The sequence below is a fragment of the Eurypyga helias genome, unplaced genomic scaffold (assembly GCF_000690775.1).
Source record: "Eurypyga helias isolate BGI_N326 unplaced genomic scaffold, ASM69077v1 scaffold15293, whole genome shotgun sequence".
NCBI classification, from domain to species: domain Eukaryota; kingdom Metazoa; phylum Chordata; class Aves; order Eurypygiformes; family Eurypygidae; genus Eurypyga; species Eurypyga helias.
Window position 1 is genome coordinate 1 of NW_010241986.1, and position 22998 is coordinate 22998.

General features: G+C 39.9%; 1 protein-coding gene across 1 annotated transcript in view; it reads left to right on the forward strand.

The window, feature by feature from the left end:
• Positions 1–770: 770 nt before the first annotated feature.
• The window catches only part of CDH2 (cadherin 2, type 1, N-cadherin (neuronal)), a gene marked incomplete at its 5' end in the record, with an annotated part of 34923 nt that continues 12695 nt past the window's right edge, over positions 771–22998 (forward strand). Inside the window, 9 exons of the mRNA XM_010148933.1 lie at positions 771–915; positions 1946–2118; positions 6586–6723; positions 7116–7301; positions 9499–9755; positions 11174–11316; positions 12551–12784; positions 13107–13340; positions 15041–15180. Coding sequence (XP_010147235.1) covers positions 771–915; positions 1946–2118; positions 6586–6723; positions 7116–7301; positions 9499–9755; positions 11174–11316; positions 12551–12784; positions 13107–13340; positions 15041–15180 — 1650 coding nt within the window. The remainder of the gene's footprint in view (positions 916–1945; positions 2119–6585; positions 6724–7115; positions 7302–9498; positions 9756–11173; positions 11317–12550; positions 12785–13106; positions 13341–15040; positions 15181–22998) is intronic.

A 22998-nucleotide genomic window follows, 5' to 3' on the forward strand; every position in this document is an offset into this window, starting at 1 on the left:
CAGGACTGCTATAGGAGAAAGTTGGTCTTTTGCCAAGCAGTTGCCAGCACTGGTCTGGATACATAGGTTGATGTTTTCCCAAAGTCCTGTGTTCCCTTTTTAGGATGTCCAATTTAGGATGATTTAGGTAAACCTGACTGTCAAAGGTAGTTATTCAGTCCTTTTTGACAATCAGGACATCAAATTTAAGTGTCTCAGTATCTTTGAAACTCAGTCCATAAAGTTTAGCTTAATTTTAACCTGGAATTTCAGTGTGTTTACCGACAGTGATTTATCGCAAACGTTACCTTGGTGTTCCAGGTAACCCAAATATATTCTCTACGCTTTTGCTATCCGTTCTTTTCTCTTCAGTATCCGTAATACCAGTAAAGAATTTTTGAAAGTGATGCTAGTGTTATTCCCCTTGGATTGTTAGTAAGTTGCTATCTGTTTAATATAAAACTGCATATTTCTAAAGTCTGTTTTCTCATGGTCGTTATTAAAACCAGATGTATATATGACAGTAGGCATTGGTATTAATCGAAATGACACTGTTCAAAATAATTTTCAGCAAATAAAAGAAGTATGTCTGCAACTTAGAACAGATTAGAAGTCTGAGCAGCAGTTCCATTAGCAACCTGAAAATTCAAATGGTTGATATGAGGAAGCAGTAGCAGATAACAAAAAACACTGAGCTAAAAATGCCTGGCCTGAAACTTCCTGCCACCTTTATTATATCTATTTGTGCCCATATGTTGTGCAAGTTGTAATACTTCTAATGACTTTTGCAGCTGAGAGCACACGCAGTGGATGTAAATGGCAACCAGGTGGAAAATCCTATCGACATTGTTATCAATGTCATTGACATGAATGACAATAGACCTGAGTTTTTACACCAGGTTTGGAATGGGACAGTCCCTGAAGGATCAAAGCCAGGTAATACATGGGCTTCCAAAATGGGGGATAGGAGAGGTATGCAATAACGTGATGAAGGGGGTGCCTTCAGACCTTGTAACACTTCTAAAGGTTTCTTAGTGTGAAGAGCCAGAATCTCAGCTACTGTCTTACTATTTCACCTTACTTTTGTTTCACTTTTTAGCATGCTAGAAATAGTTAAAAGAAGAAAGTATTACATATGTAAACTGAACCAGAAAATTCTTTAAGAATACAACTTTTCCACTTCTTGAAAATCCATACACTGTCACAGTTCTTAGCTTTGCTCATGATAGCCATCGATCTTCATTTAGTTGACAGCTCAGGGTATAAGAGACTTGCGAAATATCAGCGGATCCAGTTCTAGTTGTGCATCTTGGAGGCTTTGAAAATACTGGGATTTGAAATCAGTTTCATTTGAATTCTGAAGAAAACCCTAGATGTTGTTCACATCTCATTAAAATTCTAATCAGCTCAGACCAAAGTTTGCACTATGACTGAAACCACTTTCTTAATTTGTCAGTAGTGCAAAATGAATTTTTTTTTCTAGAAAGGTTGGCAGGAGAAATGTATTTTTTCACTTTTCTGTGTTGACTTGGCATTTGAGATGGAAAGAACATGCATCTCAAAGACCTTTGAATGAATATTATTTACATTGATTTTCAATCACTATCAGTATGTGCACCAGTTCTGAACATGAAGTATATTTCCTTTGGCCTAATTAATGACATTTTTATCTAAATGTGAGGAGCTCTGTTGTTACAGAAATATTATTTATGGCAGAATTGTAGGATTTCATTGTTTGTGGAGCTTCTTCAGTTATAAGCAAATCTTATATTTTATAAACACAAAAGTATTTTTATCTCCTCTAATGTATCTTAATTACTCTGTTGGTGAGTCTTGGGTTTAACCAGTTTGTTTTAAGTAAGAGCAGGAACCAAAAGAAATACATGCTTTGACCATTGCTTGTAAGCGATCTTGTGTAATCTGAGTAAACTGTTTGTATAACATCAATTATTTATCCTGCTGCTAGGAACCTACGTGATGACTGTTACTGCCATCGATGCTGATGATCCCAATGCACAGAACGGGATGCTGAGATACAGAATCTTGTCACAGGCTCCAAGCAGCCCCTCTCCAAACATGTTTACAATTAACAACGAGACTGGTGACATTATCACCGTAGCAGCTGGACTTGACAGAGAGGTATGGCAGGTCTTAATACTATAGGCTGGGGTGTACTTGATGTTGTGAAGTAGTACATTTTTTGCTAGTAATTTAGAAATACTGTTCTCCCTCCCTGCTCTGAACTTTCTTCCTGGAAAAGAAGAAATCAGTATAGGGATGAAAACTGGACCCGCATGTTCCATATGCGTAGTTATCTCTGGGGAAGGATCTCCTCTCGTAAGCCTGTTTGCTTTAGGGAACAGGCAGACACTAAAGCAGAGCAATGCAGATAAGGGTCTTGGGTGCTCAGCCTGGATGCTGAGATGGGAGGTGTATCTCAGCTCAAGTACTTCCCTTTCCCTGAGCTTTGTAAGTGAAGAGTAGATGCAAAATGGAATTGGCTTTACATTTTATTTATTTTTGAAGCTCTGGGAGATCTTCTGTCCTTTTCCTTGCTCTTCACAGAGCAGTGGTAAATCTTTGAAATCTTCTGGATGCTGTGTTGCTAAATTTGCAGTAATTCCCTTATCTGAATGTTGCTTATTAAAAGAAACAAGGAAAATAGTAGCAATTTTAAAATCTGAAAAGCAAGTTCCTAAGAAATAAGCCAGTCAGGATTGGAAGAGACAGAGTTGTCTCAAGGCACACATTCAAAGAATTTAAAAAAAAAACCCAAAAGCGTAGAAGCTGACTGTCAGTAATACCTGCTGCATGCTGGGCAGGTCCAGTTCTGCCAAGACCATTCTTCACTGTGCTCGTCACCAGGGAAGAGGGTTGCCAGATCCTCTGCTGTGCGGTGGGAATAAAAATATTTCCCTCCCAACTCCAGTTGGGACACAACTAACTGTGCTTTTGAACCACTTGAAAACTTCACAAGAGAGAAGTATTCTTCTATAAACAAACTATAAAATCCAAACAAATCTTATTTCAACACATCTTGTTTCAACTTCTGTTTTACTAACCTCATTTTAGCTCATTAAATCTGAAGGGGTTTTTAAACTGGATTTGCTGTTTGGCTCTTAGCTGTTTGCTTATACTTACTTAAAACAGGGAACAAAAATACTCTTGGGTGCTCTGGGTTGGCTGTTAATATTCTGACGCAATTCAGTTTGAAAGCAGCAGTCAGAAGATTTGAAAAGCTAAACAAAATGTTAGATATTGCAATTAATTTTAAAAGTTTTATTAACTTTGTTCTATTTAAGTTGGTTTTGAAGAGGGTGGATCTGAGGAAAGGAAAACCCTGAACTTTACAGTATTGCCCTATTAAATTAAAAGAATGATGGGCAGCTTTGCCCTTGTTTTTAAAATCCCTTGGTCATCTTTGACAGGTGAACTTTGAGAAGGACATAGCGATAACTCTAGGGTTTTATGATGTAGTGACTGGCTGTACCAGAGTGATTTAACTTGGAAGAAACCAGCTGTCTGTGGAGCTTAGATCCTCGTATTAACAGTTGGAAAAACCTTGTCATTCGCCATCATTTTTCTTGATGGATCACTGTACTGATACCCAAATGAGTATTTATAAACATTTCTTGCACATGTTGAATATTAATGATTAATGTTAAATCTTTCAAATATTAAATTAGTCTAATATGACATAAAATGGTTTCCTTCCCAGGCCATTGCTCTGCTTCCTTCATTTCCTGAGTCATTTTGTGGAAGTCAATTAAATGAAAATGACTAGGAGTCTAGAAAGCCAGATCTGAATCGAGCAGACATTCTGACAGTGGGCAAGGGACTGCCTTGCTGCACCAGGTTCCTTGTTGTCCAGGAATCTCAGCTGGTCTACTCTCGTCTGCCAGTTCTGCCCTTTTCTCCAAGTCTTGACTCTCTTTGTAAAGTTCTAATTAGGCTCATAAAATACCAGACACAATTTTTAATTCTTAAATTATGTGTTGCATTATTTATGGGACATAAGTGTTCTAGGCATTCAGGGGAAAAAAAAAAAAAGAGTGGTTCCTCTGATAGCTTTCCTCATCTGCTAGTATTTTAGGTTAACGGGCACCGTGCATTATCTGTGCTAACATGCACAGGAGGAGAGTTGCTTAGGTAGGGGACTCTGCTAAAGGCGGAAGAAATCTTTCCCTTGCTATCCCAAAAGATGGTCTTTCATGAGATCCAGCTGTTCTTACTACTTCTGCTATTGCTGTGGAATTCACGTCAGCATTAAAACATCTGCCTTACTGCTGGAGGTGTGGAAAAAGGCAGGCAGGGTACTTAAATTTACACACTGACATTCCTGCCTCACGTGAGGTTAATTCAGTGAAGTGCTTTTATTTGGCCTGCGTTGAAGTGGAAAGATGTGACCTGATGAGGTCTGCGTTCTTTCCTAAAGCTGCCAGTTCGTTTTCGGATGTGTTGCTGCGAAGTCTCTGTGCAGGCTGCTGACACATGCTCCGCGGCTTATTCCTGGCTGCTTCTCAACCCGCAGTAAAAAGAGGAGAGCCAGCTCCCCCAGTTTCTCCATGCTTGGGAAGTTGTGTGCTTGTCGATTACTGAAATGTCGTTCCCAGCAGTTAATCTTCTGTATGTGAGTGCTGGGAACAGGGAAAAGCAAACAAACAAACAGAAACACATATAGGCTGACTTCTGGGGGGAGGTTTCTAGTGAGTTTGTGTTGGAATTAAATAAGATGATTGTACGGAAGTTGAGTCTCTGTGTAATAATAATGGAGTTTCCTTAATGAAATTTGCTTCTTGGGATCAATGTGTTAAGACCCAGATGAATCAGAAGCACCTGCTGTTTCAGTAACATAGAATCATCTGGCTGTAAGATTTGCTTCAATACTGCTCTAGATTTTATTGCTCCACAATAAGTATATAGGTGTTTTTCCTGGATGAAAGTGGCAGAAGTATTTCTTTGATTCCCTTGTGACCGCTTCTCTTGCTGGTGTCGTGAAGGAAACCTTTATGATGTTTATTTAAGCCTTTTGAAGGTCACTTTGCAAGTATATTTTCCAAGCCAGAATTCGTATACCTATCTATGCATTATTAAACATATATATTGCATTTCTGTGTAAATAATATTAGTTTTGCTTTTTTATAGAACCCTGGGATACTTAATGCAGTAATACACATTTGGGGTGTGTTGTAAGGGTTCCTTTGGGAAAGAGGGTACGAGCGTCTTCAGTGCAAGATAAAGATTCATACAGCTTATTTTAAAAGCTTGTTTTATTTAATAGCTAGTATTTGCTGCTTGGAAGTGTGCATAATCATTAAATCTCTAACGTCTGCTGTAGTGGCTGGCCAAAGTTTGAAAGAAAGTTTGACATTATTAGTGCGATTGTCATTGTTTTTTGTATCAGTATCCAGAGTCCCTTTTTGTAAATGGTTTCCAGGAGAAGCAATCTGTCAGATACTCCAGTCTTTAGGTAGTGGGAGAAAATAAGGTACCAAGCGGGGGGGGGGAAAAACGGTTTTCTTAAAGTATTTTTATTTTGCCAGAAGGTTTTTGCCAGTGTTGGTAAACCACTCATGAAAGTGATACCTAAAAGTAACTCCTTATGTTTGTGTGTTTTTTTTTATTTTTGGAAGGAGTTGAATGATAACACCTAGCTCTCTCCAAGCTGGGAAACGGAACTGGTAAATGAAAAAGCATGGACAGTGTTTGCATTTCACAGTAGAAACCGTTAAGGAGCTAAAATCAACTTCTCGGCAGCTCTCCACAGAAAACATCTTTCTAATCTTTGGGGTTTTTTTAAACACAACCTTGTTGGCTTAGTTTTGAACAGCTAACCAGTTGGAGGTCAGGTCTCAGTTGGGTATTTCTTGTGCCTGAGGGAGCCCTGGCCTGGCTCCAACCCTGAGGGGAGAGAGGAGCGCCTGGCTCGCTGGGACGTTGGTGATGGCACGCGGGGGAAGGAAGGGCGGGGGGTGCTGCAGCCATCTTCGGCCGGAGTGTTTAACATTTATGGAAATAGCCCGTGTGCTTGTTCCCTCCCCTGTTCTCCCGGTGCCCTTACTCGCCTCTGTTAGCCTTGACATCTTCTGTTTCCATAGTGATCGCAAGAAGTTGTAACAGTGGTTTTATACTTGGGCTTGGCTGAAACAAAACCTTGGCAGTTGCGGTTGTTTGGCCAACAGACCTACCTTGGCTCAGTTCTCTTAAACGCTTTTGAGGACTTAGCCTGTTTTTAATGTAAGCTCTTTTTAGTATGAACTTCACTCTTGGTTTTTTTTCCCATTTAAAAAGCATTTTTAAATCCGTGATAATAGCATTGACTGTGTAAAGTGGGTTTTGATTTTTGAGAGTTGGAAGCAGGCAGGCTTCTCTGGTCTCGATAATATTTGAAGCAAATCAAGCAATAGTTCAGTGTACCTAGGTGCAACCTGGTGTGTTTTATTGCTGTGGCACAAACATTGCTCCTGTCATCCTGGGTGATGCTAACTAGAATAAACAGCATGATAGGCTCCATTGCTTAGCGAAGTGCAATTTCGGAAACACCTGCTGTCCTATGGTAATGTTAGTTTTGTCTAAAACTTATGTTGATGTCATTTTGTGTTTCAGAAAGTACAACAATATACATTAATAATTCAAGCTACGGACATGGAAGGAAACCCAACATATGGTCTTTCAAACACAGCAACTGCTGTCATCACCGTGACAGATGTCAATGACAATCCTCCTGAGTTCACCGCCATGACTGTAAGTACAGGGTGGGAGTAGCTGAAGGTTGTGCATATTTATAACTGTTCCCTGCTTTTCTCATTGTATTCACAGACGGTAAATATTTATTACTTATTAAATAGTGTACTGGCAGGCAGGATGGAAATACATGCAAAATATATATATATCCCTTAGATACAGTGTTCTGCTTAGGCCAAAAGGCAGAAGCTGTCAAGGGAATCATACCCATCAGTTTTCTGGGTGGCCTCAGGTAAACTTCATTAGGTGAATTATCAGAGCTCCAGTGAAGAGATGCGTTTCCTAACATTGATGAATGTTGAGTATGGTGTAGCTCTTTGTGCCTCCGCAGCTGAGGTAAAATGCTTTCTTGGTTTTTTTTCTGTTTTGTTTTGGTTTGGTTTTTTTTGCAGTTCTATGGGGAAGTACCGGAAAACAGGGTGGATGTGATCGTAGCGAATCTTACGGTAACGGATAAAGATCAGCCCCACACACCCGCATGGAATGCGATGTACCGAATGACCGGAGGAGACCCAACAGGTCGATTTACCATCCTGACCGATCCCAATAGCAATGATGGGCTGGTGACTGTTGTGAAGGTAAGAGATGCTTGTACTTCAGAGAGTTAAGCAGAGATGGAAGAAGTGGGAGAAAATTGAGGGCAAAAAATGTGAACTCTGAGGCCACCACGTCTGGAAAGTAAAATGGATGGGCACCAGCTGTCTCGTGGAAGTAAGCTATCTGTCTCTTGGAGCATTTGCCTGCTTATGCTATCAGTAGTGTTCCAGCTGATCAGTTTTAAAAATCAGGCTAGGCTGTTGAAAATGTGAACTTTATTTGCCAAAAGATAGGAATTAGTATGTGGGAAAATATTTCCTTAGTGTTTGTTGCTAGTGTAAAGGAACAGCTTCCTACCTCCTGGCCTCCATTAGTAGTCACGCTTGTTGTCTGCAGGTTTTATGTCAACATGTTCCCATTAAGGAACAGATATAGGCAGTCAAGGCACTATCAGAGAGGAAAAAGTGATAGGTGGGAGGCTACCACAAGAGGCTTTTAAAGACTTGCTATTTTTAAAACCTCATTTAAATACCTTTTATGGAATAACCTGTCTATCTTCATTCTCTAGCCATTTCAGCTCTGTGTTGAGGGGTGACTTATTTCAAGTGATAATAACAATGTGGTTCTATAATTAAACCTGCCAGACAGTAGCCACCTTTCCTCATGGCCCTCTGATAAGTGTTTCATCTTTGAGTTGGCCTGTGCTGGTTTTGGCTGATGCACTTACAAAGACAAGCGTGAGATTCCAGTGTTCCCATTTGGAAATTAAAACATTCACTTTTTTTTCTTAATCTCAGTATCTAGGTGAGAAAAAGATAGGTGTTTTGTACAGCTGTAGTGGTAATTCACACTAGAGTTTTTTTTTTTTAAGAACTGTCTGGGTTTTGTAACTGCACTTCCCTAGAAGTATCGATTGTTATATTGCAGTCTATGTGTCTGTGCTTTGTAATTAGGCATATAAGCACTTTTTTCAGATCTAGAAGTGGTATCAAACTAGAAACGTACAAAAGGGTCAATTTTAAAAATGCGCATATTAAACCTAAAGTGAATAAAAGAAAAGTTATAAAGAAAAGTAAGCCTACGGTTCCAGATCTCTAACCCATTTGATTTTTCACTTACAAATTTATTTTTAACAAATTCTAAACCCTCTGCTGCCAGAGTATCTCAGTGCTTTGCTACATCTGACCTGGTTTAACAACAGAGTAGCAGCATGTGGGAGCCTCATTGGAAAAGGAACCTTTTCCTACAACTGCAAGGGAATGATGGGCCTGTTCAGAAGGGGGCCAGCCATACCATCTGAGATCAGAGGCTCTTAAACAGCATAGGAAAATCACCTTGAGGTGGTAAATGCCAGTTCTGCAGTCTGGCCAGCAGCACGCACACCCAGACGTGGGAACAGTTGGAAGCCTGCCCAGTTTTTATTTGCAGTGCAATGAGTTGATCTGTCAACCTGTAATGAATATTGTTTCTTGTCACTGACTTCATACTGTCACATGCCAACGGCCCCTGTAAGGTGTAGGGCTCCTTCAAGTCTAGTTTCAGTGCCATAGTACTAAGGTGAATCAGGTCTAGGGGAGTGTCTCACCCCCATGTATCATGACAGAGGAACTCTAGTATCAAACTGTTCTTAGTCGTCCTTAAATTGGAATTCTGGCTCAGTGAGGAAGTCCCCAAACTGACAGTGGTCTGGACTGTGAAGATAGGAGCTGTAGGTATACCAGCAGTGGGATTAGCTGCGGTTACAAAGATTCTTTCTAGTGAAACATTAAGGACATGGGAACCTCTGATCTACAGGGCTTGGTATGATCGTGATCTTGTTTGAAGGAAACCTTTGTCCTTATAATAGAGAGAGGCAGGTTTCTTTCCCCCGGAGAGCTCCTCAGGAGGCACATTTGCTCATGTGAGGGCCTGGCACAAAGATCGCAGTTTCTAAATCATCTTCTGATGAAACTACTTGTTTCCTCAGTTACCACTAATGGCAGTACCAGAGTAAGTTAAATCCAAGAACAATAAGGTTTCTGGCTGTTCACATTTTAAAACTGCTGATGCTTAGCAGAACTCCAACCCAGTCTCGAGTTGAGGTGTTACATTGATTGTGTTATCTGTAGAGACTCTGCTCATTTTTGAGAAAAGCAGTACAAGTAATGTTTAAAAATGTGCTTTGAAGTAAAAATGTTACTGTGTGTCCATCGCTATTGTGAGTAAATGTTAACACTTCCTGCTCTTCGCCTTCCTCAGCCTATTGACTTCGAGACCAACAGGATGTTTGTACTTACTGTAGCTGCGGAAAATCAAGTGCCTTTGGCTAAGGGGATTCAGCATCCTCCTCAGTCAACAGCGACCGTGTCCATTACAGTCATTGATGTGAATGAGAGCCCGTATTTTGTTCCAAACCCTAAGCTTGTACGTCAAGAAGAAGGCCTACTCGCTGGTAGCATGTTGACAACTTTCACTGCTCAGGACCCAGACCGTTACATGCAGCAAACCTCCCTAAGGTCTGTGTAAACATTTTGTAGTGGCTTAACAACTGGGATGCAATATCCTTGGTACAGAGTGGGTGGGGAGCAAAGAGACTGCATATGAAACGACTGTGTTTTGTGGTAGCACACAGCTACACCAGTACCTCCTGTAGCTTCTGTGCAGCATTCTCTGAAGGGATTTCTGGCTCTAGAGAAAGCGACCTGACCAGTGTTCGTAAATCTGTAAACTGGGTTGTATTCTGATGCAAGGTCCCACTTCATCAAGGCAGAATGCAGATACGGACTTGTGTTAAAGTGTATGTGGCATCGCAGCAAATACAGTCACAGCACACACATGCTTGTGTGCACTAAGATCGTTTTCAATTTAAATTACCAATTAGTTTAACATGGCAGGAAAAACATGTCAGCCTGTTGATGCAATCTTAAGGGTGGTCTTCTCATTTATTCTCCAGCAATGCAAAGTGCTGCTGTTGTTTGTCTGTAAACTCTTGGACTGATAGCTATGATCATAATTTGATCATAATTTGTCTCATCTGTAGAACTGTTCTAAATGAGAAAAGTGAAGAAAACCATGGAAAGCTTAAAGCATACTTTCTCATACCTCGTTTAAAACATGGTCACTGTCTGCAAAGCTAAGGCACAGGGACTAGCCTTGGGCCAGGACTCAGGTTCCTAGCTTATCCAGCAGCTTTTTTAGGTCATGGGGGGGAAACTCCAGATCTTTCTGCCTTTCCTTTCAAAATCAAGGTTCTTGCAATTCTGTTTACTCTTAATTTTGGTTAGCTATTGCTGATATTTTGCTCGTTTCTGAACATAACCATCATAGACATAATAGCATAAGGACTTAAGGATATATGCATTATTAATGACCAAAGATAGCTTGCACTTCATTAATGTCAAAGGGCAAATTTATCAGATAGAAGGATGATTTTGAAAGAGACTCCTCTTTCAAATAAAGATGAAAAGTGTGCCAGGGCCTCTAAAAATTTAGGTGATATTGGAAGCTCTAGAATAATGTGAGTTAGTGCTATTCTAACACTCTATCTATTGTTACCTCTCCTGCTTTTAGCACTCTGACAAAATAAAAGTTTGTATGAACAGCTCTGTAGGTATAGAACAATCAAGAGGAATCCTTAATGAAATGTTTTAATTGACTCTAAATATGGACGTCACATAGTTACAGTAATTGTATGATTTACTCCAGTTACATGATAACTTACGTGGCAGGGCACTTCAAGAATCTAAACATAGGATTGGTTTTAATACGTGTTTTCAAGCATTTTAGCAGCAGTGCCTAATAAATGGACATCTGTGAAATAATGTCACAAAATTTTAAAAAATCTGTTCAGATTACAAATTAAAATACTATATTGTCTCTGTTGTCAATATATATGTTGGCAGATCAATAACACATTTTATGATCAAATATACAGGTACTCCAAACTCTCGGATCCTGCAAACTGGCTGAAAATTGACCCTGTTAATGGACAAATAACTACTACAGCTGTTCTGGACAGAGAGTCAATATATGTGCAAAACAATATGTATAATGCAACCTTTCTTGCTTCTGATAATGGTATGTATCAACATTGTGTATGTTTTCAAAAGGCTTTCTTCTGTGTGGTTAAATGGCATTCAGTTTTACTGGGTTAGAAAAAGAGATGCTTAGAATACATCCAGTTAGAAGCCTGTATTAGTATTGGACTTTGTGTATTTCCCAGCTAATCAGGAAGTGGGCTGAAAAATTATTCTGTGAATTTGGAGAAAGGCACTGACTTAGTGACATTAGTGGAGTTTACAGAAAACTGAAAAAAACCCCTGCTCAGGAGTGCAGTAGGCTGAGCGAATGCAGAGCAGGAGTGGACTTTACGGGGAAGTAACATGCTGATGGAGGAGTATCATATTTTTCCACATTCAGGCTACAGCAGTGCAGAGGGAAAAGTGTCTTTCCACTGTCAGTTTGTTAATGACAGTTGAACAGTCCACTCAGAAGCGAGTCCTCTAAGTTTGGTTGGAGTGCTCTACTGTTTGTAGCTGATAGCAGAAAGACAGACAGGTGCAGTTGGAAACATCCTCATACTGGAGGGGAAAACTGGAGATGCTGGGGGCAAAGACAAAATTTGGAGAGAAGACAGAATTTTTCACACTGATACAGTATAACAAAGCTGGATGAATTACTTCTATCCTCTTGGCTCTGTTCTGGAGAAAAAAATTAAACAGAACTGCAGGATTATTGAGGGGTGAGGATGCAATGAGAACCACTGCTAATTATATTGAGAAATTCAGTGTCACATGTTCACATAAATGTGTGACTTCAGCAAGGTTAACGGAAGCATCACACACTCGATGTGGATAGCAAGAATGTCTAGAAGTAGCTTGCTGAAAGTCGGTATTAGAAAGAATTTAAATAGCACACGTGGTAAAGGGTGTTCATAAGTCTTCACAATTACAAAATAATTTCTGCAGAAGATAAACTATCCCAATTTTGCACCTTTTTCTCTGAAGCATTTGATGTGGACTGTCTCTAGAGAGGAACTGGCTGTCTAGTCAGTAAAGTAGTCGTGTTCTTGATCCATGGATCAGCAGTTACTGGCTGATTTTTTGCTAGGTAGGCCAGTTTTTCTGAGGACAGAGCACATAAGAATTTGTGTGTTAGCAGAAGCAGTAACAGTGTGAGATTGGCTTGATAAAGACAGAATCCTAAAGCTGAGGTGAACACATCAACATCTTTCAATCACCATGTACATACAGCTTCAGTTAAGTAACTTTCCAATTGGAAACAGGCTCAATACTGTTTTCTTTTCTTTAAGGAATCCCCCCGATGAGCGGAACCGGCACACTTCAGATATACCTGCTGGACATCAATGATAATGCCCCCCAAGTGAATCCAAAAGAAGCCACGACTTGTGAAACACTGCAGCCTAACGCTATTAACATTACTGCTATAGACCCTGACATAGATCCAAATGCAGGCCCATTTGCCTTTGAGCTGCCTGACATGCCTGCTAGTATTAAGAGGAATTGGACTATCGTTCGAATTAGTGGTAATTAACATTAAAGAAACCTTAATTGTTTTAAAGAAACGATTGCATATGCTTTTTTCTATTTTACTTTGCTGTTACTTCACAGCGTACGTGAAGTTGGTTAATATGAATAGGAAAGCACCTTAGTGTAAGTACCCCAAAGAATAAGAAATTTTAAGAAAAGGAGAGGTTCACAGTAGAATTCTGTTACCCTGGGTGTTGTGTAGTGAGTTGAACGAAAAGTTAACGCAGAGCTCAGAGATAAGATGTTTTTGCCAATACTGTTTTAAACCCGTACGAGCTGTACGTTAGTTGTTAACAAGTGCCTTGTTCTCACACACAGGTGATCACGCCCAGCTCTCCTTAAGGATCAGGTTCCTGGAGGCTGGTATCTACGATGTGCCCATAGTAATTACAGATTCTGGAAATCCACATGCATCTAGCACTTCCGTGCTGAAAGTGAAAGTTTGCCAATGTGACATAAATGGAGACTGCACTGACGTTGACCGGATCGTTGGCGCAGGGCTGGGCACTGGTGCCATCATTGCAATTCTGCTGTGTATCATCATCTTGCTCAGTGAGTAGCTAGATTTCTTAATCCTAACTCTCTTGTTTTGCACGTACCATCTTATGTTTTAGTCCCATGTACTTTGACAAAGACAAGGGAGTGATTAAAGACTCAAGTCCAAGAATGGGATTAGGAGTCTGTGAGACAGATCATAACTAGTACTTGCATGGCAGTCAAGCCCCACAGTGGGTTTGTAAAAGAGGTTTTCCATCCATGCCCACGGGCGCTTGTTACATTTCGTCAGTGAGTGACCAGGTTGAAGATAGGATTATCCCCCAGGCATCTAGTCTCTCTTGTGCTGCTGGTACTGTGTGATTTGAAGCCCCCCACAGCAGTTAGCAGCACTCTGGTGTTCCTACTGTTGTGCTTCAGATAAATGTGAGTATGCTATTGGATGATTTTGGCAACTAATACATCACAGCCCTTCATATAAGGCCTGACAAGCAGGCAGCCATGCAGGACCGGAGATGTGTATGTGTGTTTTAAGTATTACATAAAGCTCTGCTAGTATTTTATTTTTGTGTCAAGTGCATTCAATAAGGGAAATAACTAAACATCATGACTAAGTGTCTGCCCAGTCTAGTAAATTAGACGCTAGCTCTCCTACACATTATGGTTAACTGATTTCTGATTGTGGTGGAACACAAGGAAGGGATTAATCTGTTCAGGGTATACTGTGCACCAGTCCAGAACATACAAAATGATGAAAAGGGGTAATTTTTTTAAACAAAAAAAAAAAAAAGTACTTGAGCCTGGCTAAGCCCGTGGCTGTACACAAGCACAGTACAGTTATTTTCTGGATACAAGATACTGTTAAACTGTTATGTATTGAATTAACAGAGCCTTATTGAAAGTATCAAATCCTTCAAGATACTTTTCATATATTGACACTCTAGATACACTGGAATTTTTTTTTTTTTCTGTGAAGATGGTTGTAATTGGAAACAAGCCTGTTGTGTTAGAAATCCATTTACTCACATTTATTCTGTTTAGTTTCTCATTTGGTTTTCTTTAACAAGCTTTAGTTTATAAATAGTGTAACTTGAAATTGTTTGGATTAAAGAAAAAGAAAAATATAGCTCTAAATGCCACTGCATTTTCCTCAACCTTGGATTCCTTTTGCTTCTAAACATTTATCTAAATGTAGGCAACAATATGGCCCGTTCTTGTGGACTGCTGAGCCGTATGCCAAAATGGCCTAAGCTCAGTGATGTTCAAACATCAGAATTACTTAAACTCTGTGAATTGCTATACATTCTTGGGACAGCAGAAAAAAAAAATAAAAAATATAATCTTTTACAATTCTTGACACTACTGAAGAGATTCCCTTCTGAATCCAGTGGTTTGGGAAGTTTGGTCGTTCTTCTTTTCGTGACAAGTTTATTTTGCAGATGTGGAATGAGTTTGTGACTTAGGGCCTTGAACATGTGATTGATTTCCAAATCAAATTTCCTGTAATAACCTAAGTTAGAACATCTCTTGCTTAAGCTGCCTTCTATGAATATTTTTATTTTAAAAAGCCAACACAAACCCCCCCCACCCCCAAAAAAACCCAACAACAAAACCCACCTCATCCATCAAAGCCAACTTTCTTGGGCTTTTTCTCTAGTTGCTGGTTTTTTAAGTCTTGGTGTTAAATTTTCATCATTTTCTGTGCCCATACTTCAGAATCAAGATGTGGTTTTGTGTCTTCCTTTTCTGCAATGTAGTTTTAGTTTTAATGTTCGTGGTATGGATGAAACGCCGTGATAAAGAGCGTCAGGCAAAGCAGCTCTTGATTGATCCAGAAGATGATGTGAGGGACAACATTCTGAAATACGATGAAGAAGGTGGTGGAGAAGAAGATCAGGTGAGGAATGATGAATGGTTTTTATGTATAGATTTGCACTTCACTCTGTACTTCGTTTATTTTGTTTCCATCGATAGGTAGCTAATTTTTGCATTAAATACTGAAGGCAAGAAGTAATGTTTTAAGAACCTGAAATATAACATTGCTTTCTTATGTTTGTTTTTTGCAGTTACACAAATACCAATTGCTTGCCTTTTGGACATGATGTAAACCCGATATCTTGTCCACTTACAGTCACAGCATTCTGACCATATTCCAATAAGGCTCTTGCAGTTAAATGAAATTTAACATCCATTCGCCTTGCAGTCTGTAAACCTTCTTCAGTCCTTGTCTGAGATCCTGTGGTACAGTATCACTGGTGTAGAGTGCCTAATACAGTTTGTTCCAAATACGACCCTTTTTTAGTGGTGGGTGAATGCCTTTCTAGATACACAGTAATGTTGGCTATTGACAGATTGGCCACTACTGGGATTTCAGCATGGAAAGTATTTATGTTTCAAGTAGCTGTCAGAGCACATCTGTGTTTATTCAAATACCTTTCCAGGCAGGTGCCATATGCATTTACTCTCACATCACCTCTGGTTGAACCACTGCTGATATGTCAGAGGACTAGGAGTGATGTGTATATGCCAAGAATAGCTTCTTTTTCCATCTCTCTCAAAGTTAGTGAATTTTCAAGCAGAGCTCTTTTCCTTCCTTCACAGGAGGTTTATTAAGGGCTTTATGAACATGACAAACAGTAGATTTATGCACATTATTAGTGGTAGAAGTAAGTATAATAATTACGAAGGGAACAGTGCATATAATGGAGCTTAAGAAATTTTCCAGTAAAAAGCCTTGAAAAATTAAGGGTAATTCTTCCACACATCCCCAGTCACAGTCATCTGGCACTTGAGTTATCTGAATAGTGTCTCCCTTCACTGGTACAGACTTTTATAGCTTCCCTCTGCTCGTTTGTTTGTTTGTCTGAAATTTGTGTTCCCCTTAGTAATTTCCATGCTTCCTGCATTTCCCCAAGTACTGTTCCTACTTCCTGGCTTTTCTCTGTAACTTTCATTTTAAGCAATTTGCAAAGGAAACTTCAGTTTCTGCAGTTTTGGAAAACTGCTTCTGCTACTAAATAATTTGAGCACAGCCCTTTGAGTCTGTGTATGTATTCCAGTTGTGTGTACACAGGCAGTTTGAATACAAGAATTGCATCCTGTTTGTGCATCTGGTACTGCAGAGAAGAGTTACAAGCTTAAAAAACATTAAGAAAGCTCAGTCCTGTGAGAACTAATTTTCCACTTCACATATCCCCCAGCTCTTGTTCACCCCCCAATTCCCTGGAGCATCTGTTCAGCAATTTTCATGTGGTTTCAGTTTTTAATTATTGTCCACACGACCCTCAGGGGCAGAGTCAGGAAGGTTCTTGGAGTTCATTGGGAAGTCATAAGTGATGCTAGAGTATCACAGAATGGTTTGGAAGGGACCTTAAAGACCATCTAGTTCCAACCCCCCTGCCATGGGCAGGGACACCCTCCACTAGACCAGGTTGCTTGAACCTGTAGTGTTGGGAGAGGTGCTGCAAGTCAGAAACTTTAAGCATTGTTGTAACAGTGCACAATGAAAGTAAAAGACTTAATGGTTTAGAAACGGTACTGAAGTCTGTCCTCTGTCCATCTCGTACTGTGCTTCTCTCCCGTGGAAGTGCCACCTTTGAGGGGTACAGTCAGGGCAGCACGGCGGAAGGTAACATTGTATGAAGGACGCAGAGATGAGCAGGATGAAAACCATCCAAAAATGCAGCCTTTCACCAGCAGGGCGTGAGCGTAGTGCAGGCAATGAATGGAAAAACTATTGACGGGTGGAGGAGCGGTAAAGTGGTAAGAAATGTGAAATTGGGATCATTTCCTCTCACAGCGGAGGAAGTACCGAGACACAGAGGGATTTAAGGGCTTTATAGAAAATGGAATGATTTTTAGCCACAAAACCCTTTCTTGCTTTCTTAAGACAAATTTTAAGGCCACTGTTACAACTTAATTACTTTAGCTGCCAGCCGCATAGTTCAGGTGCACTGTTCCCTTTCCTGATCCATTGAGCCGTAGGCTGTAGTGTCTGAGAGTCTAAAATGTCTTTGTACACTCCAAACTCAGCAAACATTGCAGGAAAATGAAAGCTCATACAAAAAAGCCTTATCACCACTTCTTAGCAAGAGTTTTAGGCCACTGTGTCAGCAAAAAGGAGGTAGGTTCTCCCACAGCTCCAAAGTTAGGAAGTTGTTCCTGTCCAGAATGGCTGAATACAGAGCACGGACCTTTCACGTAAGCAATTAATTTTCTGTCTGTGATGGAAATACTTCTGTCTTCAGGGAGATTATTTTACTTTATTTTGGTTTGTGGTTTTGTAAAATCTAATGCCTGTGCTTTAGCTGGATGGTGATAGTCCTAGGTTCATTTCTTCTTGGTTCCCTCTTTGCTCCCCTCACCTCCTGTACCCAGTGGAAAGAGGGAGGGTTGTATTTGGCTGGGGTTTATTTGGTTTTGCACACATTTTATGTGCGATTTACAAACGTGGAATGCTAAGCTTTTGAAATGTCTCAGCAAGTTCCCTACAAGTAGTAATCTCATTTTTACAAACCGTGGCTTAGTAAAACCCTGTACGAGCAAAGCTGTGTGCAGAACATGGTGGGCAAAAAGCAATGACCATATGGATCTCTGCATTTTTGTCAGATTAAAAGAAAGGGTTACAGTGTCCAAGTTAGTGTTCTACAAAAGCACCAGGCTGCCATCAAAAATCTCTTTTCAGAAAGAGGCCTCGTAGGGTAAAACTGCCACTGTTCTACTAAATTAAGAAAAATTACTCCCCAAAGCCATCAGGATTGATTGAGCTTAGTTAGAAGGCAGTGCGCAAGCTGACTCTGAAACACAGAACCATCCAACCCAGGGTGCATCTCATAGAATCACAGAATGCTTTGGGTTGGAAGGGACCTTAAAGACCATCTAGTTCCAACCCCCCTGCCATGGGCAGGGACACCTTCCACTAGACCAGGTTGCTCAAAGCCTCATCCAGGCTTTGGGATGCGGAAGGGAAGCCTACAGCAAGCCTGTATTCTTGGTAGTCTCTCATCCAGGTACTAATTGGGCCTGACCTTGCTTAGCTTCTGAGATCATACAAGATCAGGCATTCTCAGGGTGGTATGGACATAGACCATGCAGCAAAACAGAAGGGAATGCTTAAAGCTTCATGTGAATCTCTGTGAAAATAGTATTCAAGCTTCAGGTATTTTCATAATCTGTACCTTTTGATATTACTTCTATTTTTAACAAGCAAATTCCTTACGCCTTTTTAAAATCACCTGCTTTTATGGATGAATATGTGAAGATTTACTGTGTGACTTCATATTTTTATTGTTTATCCCAGATGTTTAGGTCACTTGAAGATATGACTGGTAGGGCCTGGAGAGAAGTGATAGGACTCTCTTCATCCTGGACCAAACTACTTTCAGACTTCTGGTTTTGCTCTTGAAGTAATTTATTCATTTAAGAGGATTTATGTTTTTTAATTTGGAGGCTACACAATTGGGTCTCTTAGCTCTCACAGCAGACCCAGGAACTCCTAAAGCATGTTCGGCATGCTCCTTTCAAACTCTTCATACGTGCTATCAGGGTAGTGCCTCCTGCAACAAATTTAATGAGTTCCAAATTCCAACTAGTTAATCTGAGTCATAGCAACTATCAACAACTATCAGATTCCTTCTTCGTTTTTCTGTTGTTTTGTTTTGGGGTTGGTTTGTTTGGTTGGTTTGGGTTTTGTGGGTTTTTTTCTTCCTGTGCTAGCATTTCCGAGGAATTAGGATGTAAAGTTGTGTCATAAAAGAACAGTTTATTCCATCGTGAACATCTCCTGTTAATCCCATCTGAGGCCATCTTGGCTTGCTTTGTTCACTCTGACAGACGACTAAGTGCTTGCAAAGAAAATTGAGGTTCTTGAATGATTCATAGTCTTCCTCTAGCATGACATGATGTACACAGGGTCGTGTGATCTCCACAGGCAGTTGAGAAAAAGGCTTTTAATTCCCTAAGCCAGAAATCTTCTTGAGTTGTGGGTCATAGCAGAAGTCATCCTGCTCCCCACTGAAGAGCGTTGTCAACAGTGGGAACGTTCTGGACTCTTTTCACCTGAACTTGAACCTGTACGCTCCTCGTACAGTGCTCCTGTCGTTGCAGGCAGAAACGTTTCTTTTTTTCCTGGCATCGGGAAAGTTCACTGTGCTAGCAGAAGCTAGGGACAAGGGAAGAAGGAGAGATGGAGCATGTATTACGGATAGGAAGTCTGTGGTGATTCTCAGGGTTTTGTTAATATTTTCTGGTTTTAACAATTTGGCTACCTGACTCAGAGGAGCTGGGCCACGAGAGACTTTGAGTCAGCATTGTTTCACAGAAGTGGGACTGGTTTGGGGAGGAAGTAAGTGTTGTGGGATTTTCTGTCTTGTTTTGGGTTTTTTTTTAGTCCATCTGAATAGGTAACCCAGCAGTTGGGTGCAGGGGCACACACTACAGTTAGTTATATTCTGAAACAGATGTGCCTAGTTTAGATACAAGTTATGAAGTTGATAGTGACTGCCTTGGTTGTTAATGGACCGCATGATCTAGAGCTTGTAGTTGTTCAGAAAACGGGAGGTGTGAGGTACAAATGACGAATATTTGAATATTTTCCCTTGACATGATGTGCTCTCAGCTTGTAACACTACTGTCAGCTCTAAACACCAGAGCCTCACGTTGGCTGAGTGTTAAAGCACTTATGTCTGCAGCGTAGTTTGCGCAAGTGGCAGATCACGGCACATAAGCATCACTAATTCGTTTTTATCGCGTATCTCGGGCCATTTGTGTGATTTACGCTGAGGCAGTGGGTGCTCGACGGGGATACGTGCAGCATATGTCAACCTGATAACTCTGATAGAGGTTTTTTTTTCCTGTTTAATTGCATTTGTATACATCTCATTGCACAAGATGATCCTCTCATCTCCCTCAAGCCCATTTCTATAGTGCTTTCTGAATTTTAACAGTACTTGCTCCTTCGGGTGGTCCAGTTCAGGCAAGTTGCCCGAGCCAGGTGGGGTGGTATGCTTTGAAAGTATTGCAGATCACCTGTTTTGGGCCTGTATTTTAATCTTGCCCTCAGATCTCTTCAGCACAAGAGTTTCTAATGCAATGATTGTACTATTATTCAAGGTGTTATTCTTTGTAAGGATACTGCTTGTTCCTTCCTACATCACCTTTTCTTACAAGTGTATTCAGACATTAGTCAATAGCTTGCTTTTCATCATGTCCTATTACAAGTTTATATGGGGAAAGAAAATAATAGCATTTATTTTAAAAGTGATAATAGCATTAAAGATAAAACCACAATGGTTTATTTTTATGTGTCCAGGTCTAAATTATAAACAAAAATTACTCCTTTACAGAAAGGGTAGCTTTTTTCCAGCTTTTATGTGTCATTGTTGAAAAGGAATTGAGTATTCATTTGGATTGAAAAAATCCTTTTTGTTTGGTGTGGTGTTGGTTTTTTTTGTTTATTTGGTTTTCTTTTTTTCTTGCCATAACTTTCTGTATGCCTACATCTTAAGATTACATTGGTCTTGTGTGCCAGATCTGGATGCCCCATCCCTGGATGTCTTCAAGGCCAGGCTGGATGTGGCTTTGAGCAACCTGGTCTAGTGGAAGGTGTCCCTGCCCATGGCAGGGGGGTTGGAACAAGATGATCTTTAAGGTCCCTTCCAACCCAAACCGTTCTATGATTCTATGATCTTCTCATAACCTCTGCTGTAAACATGACAGTGGCCCTTACCTATTCAAACTTCATAAATCCATTTGATTAGATTTAATTTTCACCACCCTATCTGAGTGTTAGATCATTTACTCTCTCTTTCTGACCTTTATTTTGCATTGCATTAAGGTTGGAACATAATTTATGTTTAGAAATTTGAATAATAATGACATAACTGTTGCTAAGATATCCCTAGGAATATACAGTATTATAATTAAGAGGTAGTTATTTTGGGGATTGTGTTTGCTTACTAAGACATTAACTTAATTTTTTTTTGAATGAGTGACTCATGCAGTGCTCCTGTGGAGGAATTACTGTCATTCCTTGGTGAATCTTTATATCATGATACAAAAAGTAATGTTTCCATAATTCCATTACAAAATCGTTTTATATTTTATTTTATCCTGTCTAGAACCTACGCCTGTTATTGTGTTTTATCTGCAGCTGGAGTTTAACTGTCACCTTTTTTATTATTAAAAAAGATAAGCTAGCTTCTTGGTTATCTTAAAAATGATTAACTTGTAATACTCCAGATGCATCCATAATAAAAACAAATGGGAAAAGCAATATGGCAGAAAGTAAGCAAAAAGTGAGTGGCAAATAAAGAGCAGCTGTCAACGCAGGCATTTTAACTAGCCTCCCACCTGCAGCCTACATATAGTCAGTCCTCTGTGCTTTGCTTTTTTTGGAGTACCATTATTTCAGCAGATGTAAAATTTAGGGCGGGTTGGAGCATATTCCAGATCTCGGGCAATATTGTATGTGCAAATTTCTCAGTTTTTAGGGTGGTGTTTGGTAGGTTTGGGGGTAGAATGGTAAGATACAGCAAGATTGGTTTTCACTTCCATTCTTCGTTTTTGAATAGACCTTGGCACATGGGGACATTGAGCTGTGTAAAGTTATTTGTTCCCTTGCTTCTCCATCCCATTTCTATATTGGAGTTGACATTAATTGTCTTTGGAACAGAGAGGCAGAGCAGGACATGCGTTTTATCTGTAGGTACTACAAGTCACAGTTTGCTCTGTTCTCTCAAGCCAACAATAAAATTGGGTTTACACTAAAGCACCATCCTGTAAAAGGGGTGAGTGAAATACAAACTTCTGCCAGTGCTGCTTTACATATGCACTTAGACACTGCAGCTGATTTCATTTCAGGGATGACACTTAGAGCTCTCATCGTCAAATTAAGTGATCTAGTGACAATTGAATTGATTGTATCTTGTATGGGGCTAGATCTGAACTTTCATATTTGTTTGTAAAGGCTGCATCCTTTGAACATAAGAAACAGGTGGAGTTTTTATATCAGTCAAATGTCCAGGCTTGTATTCATGCATAGCCAAAGCTTTAGTTCGGTACCAGGCAAAAAACCAAGTCGTCACTAAGTGTATAACAGAGTCTAATGAATGGCCAGGAAATATCCTGAGAGCTCTGAGATAACAGAAAAGCCAGATTCATAAATCATTAATGAACAGGTCAGTCAGGTTGCATGTACTAGGATATATCAGTGTTAAAGAAAACAGTAGTGGAAAGCTCAATTTAGATGTAATATATTCCAATATTTTGAGAGTTTTCCCATCTGGAAAGAAGTCAGTCCTGTCTACGCATAGCAATTTATAGTTTTATTAAGTTGTGGTTTGATTCTGTTGTTTGCAGTTCTGCTTTATAATGTTCCAGTATGCATTCTTATAAAGTAGGATCCGCTGCTGTAGAAATCTTTAAATAAAAGTTTTTACTAAGACCGTAAGTAAATCTTCTAAAATGCAAACATAACCAGAACAGCTAATCCAGGAAAAAATAAAGTTAGCTTTATAAAACCAGAAGCTTTTGAGAAACTTTATTTCCTGGCCTATCCCCTCATCTTTTTTTTTTTTTTTTTATCCTTCCCAGGGATTGTAGAATTTGGTAAATGTCAGTCAGAAAGCAACCTACTTTTTAAAAGATCTCTGCTGCTGCAGTTAAATGAATAGCTAGCTGCCTTGCACAAGAGGAAGTTGTTAAAGGATTGGAAGGC